The sequence below is a fragment of the Acomys russatus genome, chromosome X, assembly GCF_903995435.1.
Source record: "Acomys russatus chromosome X, mAcoRus1.1, whole genome shotgun sequence".
Taxonomy (NCBI): Eukaryota; Metazoa; Chordata; class Mammalia; order Rodentia; family Muridae; genus Acomys; species Acomys russatus.
Genome location: NC_067169.1, coordinates 105,599,961 through 105,608,340, shown reverse-complemented (window position 1 = coordinate 105,608,340; position 8,380 = coordinate 105,599,961). Strand labels below are relative to the sequence as shown.

Below are 8,380 nucleotides of genomic sequence, written 5' to 3'. Positions count from 1 at the left end.
GGTATGTCTTATAAAGGTCTTCTAAGGGTTTCATGATTTCCATTGGAAAGTTGAAATTCAATCAGAATAAAATCTAATATTGCAGTGAAGAGGAGATTTAGTGTAGAGGAATGGAGTTTGGATCTTATATGAGCACGTCTCTCATAACTGAAGGAACTTTTTTTGGATTATTTTTTTTTATCACGGTTGTACATCAGTAATCATGATTTCTGTCCTCTTAAGGCCATGAATTTTTCTCAAAGGTTCTGGTTTTCTCTAAAGTCACCAAAGGGCTAGATAACCAGAACATGAGGACTATTTAGTATAAAGCCAACAGTAAAAATAGTTAGGTGGGCTTGGTGGTGCATGCCTTTTATCCCAGCACTTGAGAGGCAGAGGCCGGTGGATCTCTGTGACTTCCAGGCCAGCCTAGTGTACAAAGTCAGTCCAAGATATCCAGGGATACACAGAGAATCCATGTCTTGAAAAACAAACAAAACAAAACAAAACAAAAAAATAGCCATTGTGGGGCCTGTAGGCTCAGAGGTTAAGAACACTGGCTGCTCTTTTAGAGGACCTGGGTTCAACTTTCAAGACCCACATGGTAGCTCACAACTGCCTGTAGCTCTAATTCCAGAGGATATGGCACTTTCTGCAGGCAAAACACCAATGTACAAAAAATAAAAATAAATCAATTTTCTAAAAAGTAGGCATTGTACATAAAAATAACATTCTATTTCTTTGTCATTTCCTTAGGTGAACTTGAGAAACAAATTGAAGCTTCAAGCTTGTTAATAATCTAAGATACATGTGATTTATTTGCAAAGAAAAACAAAAATATGGATCCCATATTGATAAATGCTGAAGTTCAAATGTGGAGTGCAAAGGCAGGAATGTCTAAATCAAGAAGGGCATTCATTGAAACATTGATAGGAAAAATGGAAGCTAAACTTATTCTATATTTCAGTACTGGAAAAGTTAAGCCGTTGCAACTACAGGATAATATTAAAAATGTGGTCCTTAGAACCTTTGGTGAAGACCAGAATTACCTATATTTAACTTTTCAAAATAACAATTTCTTGTTTGTTGAGAAACTAACCACCACAGATGCCAAACAACTGAAGAGATTCCTAGACAAAGTCTATCAAGATAGTCTTCTAGCTGCCAGGAGGAATGATAAGGGTCGATCTGGTGGTCCTAGCACAAGCACACAGGAGTTGGGTGGCTCTTCCCCACTGAAAGTGCATTCAGAAGCAATCAGTAAATACCGTGAGACCACCAAAGAACGTAAAACAGCCGTGCCGAGTGAGTTGCCATTGCCTTCATCCTCATCAGCCACACCTAAGAGAGCAGAGTTATTAGAGAACCAACTTGTAAAGAAGAAAAAGGCTTCACACCATTCAGAAAGGAAGGGAATAGAGAATACCCCGAAGGGCAGTAGGGAGGAATTTGAGACAAAGTTAGTGGCGTTTTTATGTAACGATAAAGAGAAAGAAACGGGTTTAGGAGAGGCAGAAAGGAGTAAGACAGGATTTGAATTGCCATCTGTGACCGAGTATACTAATGAACTTGACTTTGATGTTCAAAATATTAATGATCTCCTTGAACAATTGTTCTCACCATTTCTGCTGGAACCATACTATATTGAGGAAGGTGTAGAGTGGCACGAGTATATGAAGATGGTCTTACTGAACCCAGAGAAAACACGGCAAGGTCTGCCTAATGTGGGAAACAGCTGTTATATAAATGTGGTAGTACAATCTCTATGCTCAGTTCCACTGTTTGTTAATGATTTATTCAACCAGGGTTTCCCATGGGTTAAACCTCCCAGAGATAGTTTTAACATGCACTTGATGCAACTGCTTGTTTTGAAAGACATTTACAGCATGACATCTAGGAAGAAGTTACTTAAGAGTATTATAAAAGCCCTCCCAGTATTTGGAATACTCACTGCTCACTGGCAGAATGACGCACATGAGTTTTTAAGTCTCTGTTTAGTTCAGTTGAAGGAGACCATACAAAGATTAGCCCTAATATGGCAATCTGAAGGGGAATATGGGGGAAATAATTTACTTAGAGAGATTTTTGCTAACCATGCTGCTATTGACAGAATGCCTGTTTGTCCTGTTGCCAGTAATTTTGATTTTGAATTGATTAGCTCTATTTTTTGTAAAGACTGTGGCCTGACTGTTTTCAAACGAGAACCAAATAGTTATATCTCTATCAACATTCCTCAAAGAGTGAAAGACCACAGATTGTCTATCCAAACCAGTTTGGATCTTTTCCTTAGTGCAGAGGAGCTTGAGCATAGATGTGAAAGGTGCATGCACAACAAATCTATTGCATTGCACAAGTTTAGCTGCCTACCTAGGGTTATGATTATTCATCTGAAACGCTATAGTGTTGATGAGTCCTGGGTAATGAAGAAAGATGAGCAACATGTCATCGCTTCCAAATATTTAAGGCTATCTCATCATTGTAACAAAAACACAAAACTACCTCAGCCTCTTGGCAGCAATTCACATGCTAAGGATATTGACTTACTAAAACCCCTTGAAGAGTTAGGTTTTGAAATACTCAGTATGCCATATAATTCAGTGATGGCCTCAAGATCTGAGGGTTTCCCAACTGTAAGTGTCAGATCAGACAAGGAGTCAGAATCACAAAATGTAAAGAGAGAACAGCAGGAAGATCTGAGGGAAGGTGCCACATCAAATATAGTTAGGTCAGAATTGACAAATAAGATGAAAAAAATCAAGGAACATGGCCAAGACAATACAGGTAGTAATTTAGATTCCGGTAGTACCAGTGAGGCTACTAAAAATGACGTGAGAATTCAGAAAAAATCCCAAAAGCACCAACAGGCCCTGAAATGTAATGAAGACAGAAGTGAGAAGCAGCCCTCCATAAAGGCACTTACTCAAAGCCATTCTAAACCAAGCTTCCAGGAACAGCCAGAGAACCTCAGGAAACCTAAAAAGTCCCACACCCAGAGTTCCAGTCGGGGTTCACCAGCCTCCCCAGATTCCAGGAAAACCCCAGGAAACAAAGATGTTTTTGATAAGAAGACAAGGCCCATAGGCAAGGTTGGGCCACAAAATTCTAATCCAAAAGACAAAACCATTTACAGGCTCATTAGTATTATCAACCATATTGGGAGCAGTCCCGATGGAGGTCACTATATCAGTGATGCCTTTGACTTCAGAAAGCGGTGTTGGTTCTCTTACAATGATCAGCAGGTGACAAGTATACATGAGGACTTTGTACAGAAGGCTAGGTCTTCCACTGGGTATGTCTTCTTTTACATGCATAATGATATCTTTGAAGAGCTCTTGGCAAGAGGAGCTCAGTCGAAGCAGTAATAAGAGGAGCATATGCCTCCTTTACTTACCTGGATAGAGAAGGACCAACATGTCAACAAACATCTACCTAGAGGTCTCCTTTCCACACTTGACCACATCAATGGGATAGTTAGAGCTAATGCTAATGAATGTTCTTCTCTGATACAAGACTGGAACTCTACCTTTTGTATTTTTTTTTTTTTTTTGCCTCAAAATTTATCATTGATAGTGAATTTTTCAGTATTCACTATGGAAGTTGCCTAACACAAAGTTGCCTTTATATTGATAAAAATTCCTTGTTTTGCTTGCATTCCAGTAAAAGGTACATTTGGTCTCATTTATGTTTTCTTTCTTGCATGATCACCATAATAGGTTATAATGAAAAAGCTTTTACATAAGCAGAAAAAAAGCACAGGTGCCAGGCACACCACAGTTCAGACAAATCTGCTTAGCACTGTTACCTGAGCATTCTTGCTCTCTCTCCATTTGAAATGGTTTAGTATCCTCATCCCCTCCTGGCTTTGTTACAGTGGATGTCACAAAATGGTGGATCCTGGAAAGAAGAGAGAACAGAACATTTTATCTCTGCAGAAGTTGGAAAAGTACAAAAAGGTGGGGTGGGCCACTTTTCCGTTTTATTCATTTTAAGTTGATTTCATTAAGACTGAACAGTGTTCTTTGATGACCGTTTTCTGACCTAGGCCTTGATCAAAATAGGCTATGATTCTGTTGAGTCCGCTTTCTGGTATCTGTCTTTTCTGGGCTTCTCTTTAACTGGACTATTTGCTTATTAGGAAAAGAAAATCAGTCCACCTCTGGAATTAACATTGGACTATTTGCTTATTAGGAAAAGAAAATCAATCCACCTCTGGAATTAACACTGAAGGATCTTTGCATGTTCACTAGGGTGACTGTATTCTCCTTTTTCCAGCATGATCTGTTTGGAATAGTTGGCACATTGCATGCATCAGCTCACCAGAGAAGAGCAACTGAGGGCCTGTTGGGTGTCCTAGTGGTAACATTGGCTTTCTGATACTGCTTGGTTGTGACTTTGTAGAACTCTTTGTAGAATGCATCCTGCTTCCTTATCACCAAACTAAACCATATGCTTTGCCTTTGATTGTTTCTCCTCACTGGATATCCTTTCCCAAAGGATACTCTGGTTAACTACTCATTGACTACAGCCCTCTTGTTCTAGGTCCCTGGCTTACATAAGGCCTCTGATTTTCTGATTCTGTCTTGGCTCCAGTGCCAGCTCCTCAGCTGCTGTTTTCAACTCTCCATCAGAGTCAGAAACATGGCAAATACCACAGTACCACTGAGGATTTGAGCCAGAGGAAAAGGATTTCTCCATCCGGCCAATTTCATTTTCTTAAAGCAGGACTCCTTCACCACAGATTCTTTTTCTCATCCACCTTAAAGGTTCTCCTACTTCCACTCCCCACAAGCATATCAGGGTCCGAGTGGAAGCTTGGACTCTAACCTAACCCAACAAGAACAAGACTATGACTCCCACCTTTCATATTCTAAAACATTGGTTTTAAGATCAGCACCATCAGGAAGATAGGAACTCATGGGCTATGTGGGGCTCTGCTGCAGACCTACTAATCCCCAAATTCAGGATGCAGGACAGTAATCCCATGGAGATTCTAATGTTCAATTAAATTTAGGAGTCACTGCTTTTGTATGTAGAGCACCTTTTGCTGTTATGTATTTGAGTTGCTTGTTTCATAAAGTTTTTCTAGCCTTTTTATTTCTTTGACATATGCCTTTCCTATGAAAACACAAAGACTCTTTTGTTAGGATTTGGTTTTGTAAAACTGTTCTGGGATCATACTTACGTCCTGGCAATATGCACTAAATGAGGCTGATAAATTTTTGACTCCTCTTGGATATACGTAGATGATACTGGACACCAAACAAGTCTTCAGATTATCTGGTAAAGCCCTCCTTTTCTTCAATGGCAAAGGTAGAGTATAGAATCCAGTAGGAATCCAGTGGGACCTGAAATATGCTGATGTTTATGGGTAGTTGGAGTCTCTTAGATTGAAGTACTTTTATGGATAAAACTGTTACAGACAGAATGAGGAATTGCTCAGTTTCTCTCATACTGAGACACTTGAGAATAATGTTGGGAGTTTAATGTAGAGAGGAAAACCCCCCAACGGTTTTGGCCTCTACTTAATTTTTAGTTCATTTATATACATAGACTTCAGAACAGGAGAGTACAAGTCAGAGCTGGAAAGAGTGAGGGGTGATTTGTTTTGTTTTTGCAGCAGGGTCTTACAATGTAGCCTTAGGTGGCCTGGAATTCATAGAGACCCACCTGCCTCTGTCTCCACGTGCTGGGATTGAAGGCCTGCATCATACACCTGGCTAAGGAATTGTTTTGTAAGGTACAAATGATTAACAGCTTTTGTTTTGAGACAGATTTTTTTGATAGAGAGTTTATATACTGGAAATGTCCTTTAGCATGTAGAACTTCCAAATACAGGGCAGTTAGAGGAGGAGCAAAGAAGAGAGGAGAGGTACTCAGTTCATGTTATCTTGTATACTGCTTTGAATTATTTCAAATAAAATATTTAAAAATGTAATGCTGACTGAATGGTTATTGTTTATTATAGATATAAGGTATTTCTAATTTATGGATCATATTTCTAGGTAATCCCAGAAGCAAAAAACATGTTGCTTAGTTTTCTCTGTCTCATTTATAACAGGCAAACAGCCTAAAACAGTACAAATTTTGTTACATTATCATTTTAGAAATCAGGAGTCTGGGCTTGCTATAAGCAGACTGAAACCAGGTTGTCAGCAAAGATGCAGTCTTTGATGCTCTAAGGACAGAATTAATCTTTCTCTGTCTTGCACAGACTGCCCACAGTCTTTGGCACTTAGCCACATTTATGAGTCTTTAAATTAGCAGTGCTGTGCTGCGTTCTTAACAGTGAAATGGCTGGTGGTTTTTCTTTTCCATATTTAAAAATCATTATAATTAGACCTGGCCCATGCAGGTAATCCATGATAGCACCATTTTCAGGTCAGAAACCTAAACTATCACATCTATGTGATGTTCTGCCTACCATACATGGCCAATAGATGTGAAGGAAGCCCACCACAAAGGCAGAGTGCCTTAGACTGATGAAGTAGTTTGGGTCATAGTACCATGTTAAGACCTCAAAGCTGCTGGGTGGTTCTTTTCCTAGGTAACAGCAAAAGGAAATAGGTAACTTAAAAACCCAGACTATAACATCAATTAGAAAACTAAGGACTGTAGTTACATTGCATATTCCTACTTTATATGCATAAGTTATCTATGCATTTTTTGCCACTTTTTCATTCTGGTTCCTATTTCTGAGTTTATGTACAAGTTTGTTGTAGCTTAACTTTTTCTGTTATTTAGGTAACAAACACTATTCAATGGGAACCTGACTGAATTTGACTAATGGCTGCAATGGGTTTGAGACGCAAGAGTGGGAACCTTAATAACAGGAAAAATTGATGTATTCAATTCATTAGTGGCGCATGCCTTTAATTCCAGCTCTCGGGAGGCAGAGACAGGTGGATAACTATGAGTTCAAGGCTAGCGTGGTCCAGGACAGCCAAGGCTACACAGAGAAACCCTGTCTCAAAAAAAGAAAGGAAAAAAGAAAGAAATATATAATTGTCTTGCTGTAAAGGCATTTGGATACCTTCCACATGAGTGTGGAAGCTGACCAGCCAAGGGTGTGGAAAGCACCATGTACTTGAAGCTCCTCGGCTTCATTCTCAGAAGCAGTGGACAGAATAATTTTAATCATTTAACAGTAAGCATATTCAGTTTCTTGATAGAAGGTATATAAACTATATTGCAAGTGGAAAAGGGCTTCTCTTGCTAGTCCCAGTTTGTGATGGGCTGGTTGTACAGTGTGAGAATATCTGGTGGTATACTGTCCCCAGCCACAAACCCAGAAGAAGAGATCCCTCGTGTCCTACAAAAGTCCAGCCTGACTTTGGCATCACTTTCCTCCTGTATTTTCATGGGTATCATATACTTGGCCCTGGCTTTCTCCAGTGTGTGTTTGTAGCTCCTAAATCCAGATGAGTGTATGGAATAATTTGGCCTTCCTGCTATGTTAGCATTCCATGTTACTGGCCATGACTTTATGCCATGCCATTGATTTTAACCTTGCTTGTTCCTTTAAGGATTACCACTGGGAGCCCCACTCTTTATGTCCATATATCCATCCATACACTGGTCAAGGCTTTCCAGAATCTTGACTATGCCTTCTGCCCTCCAGAGTGGATTCATGTTTGGTAGCTCAAGTAAAGTAGTAAACAACTCTGCCATCACTAGGCTGCTGTTCAGGCTTCAATAGGATTGGAATCTTAGCCCTTGGGATTGAGACCCTTTCTAGATTGGGCCTATGAATATTCACCTCACGTGTATACAATATACAGGTTTTATAAATGCTATAGACATTTACAGAGTTTCTTCAAGTTGAACTCTGGCTTCTCAGCCCTGACTGATCCAGGAGAGGGAGTCCATGAGGCATTCTAGTTTAATATTCCAACTTAAATTCAGAGATTTTTAGTGTGACATCATTTCTTTGAGTGTTATTTGGCATTACATAGTTATGTAAAACATTGCAAATGCTTTTGGATTCAGAATCAAAGTATTCCAGTCAACATTAATCTCTAGTAAAAGGAAGTTGAGAGATAAGCAATCACCTCTTGTTTTCATGCTTCATTTGCTATGTGGTTAACATGAGAGGCTACTGCCAGATGGTTTTATTAGGTGATTACAGTTCAGCCAAGATATTTAACAATAGCAGATACTCACTCTAGTGCCTTCATTTCTCACTAACCATCCTGGTTCATGTCTCAGTTTTGAGCCACCCACTAAACATCCTGCAAAGCTGAAGCCACAGAAATGTTTGTTTCTCTAGCTTAAACATCTGAGGGCTGGGGAGATGTATAAAGCACTTGCCATACAAGCATAAGGACTGGAATTTTAATTCTCACACCCACATGAAAACCTGACCTCTATGGTGGGAGATTGTGTATGCCTGGGGCAAGGTGAC

General features: G+C 39.6%; 1 protein-coding gene across 1 annotated transcript; it reads left to right on the top strand.

The window, feature by feature from the left end:
* The first annotated feature begins 818 nt into the window (after window positions 1-818).
* Window positions 819-3,341, top strand: Usp26 (ubiquitin specific peptidase 26). The gene has a single exon (XM_051141906.1). It carries the CDS (start codon window positions 819-821, stop codon window positions 3,339-3,341), a length of 2,523 nt encoding a protein of 840 aa, XP_050997863.1.
* The last annotated feature ends 5,039 nt before the right edge of the window (window positions 3,342-8,380 follow it).

Coding starts and splice junctions, on each gene's coding strand:
- Usp26 (XM_051141906.1), top strand. CDS start 819: ATGGATCCCATATTGATAAATGCTGAAGTTCAAATGTGGAGTGCAAAG.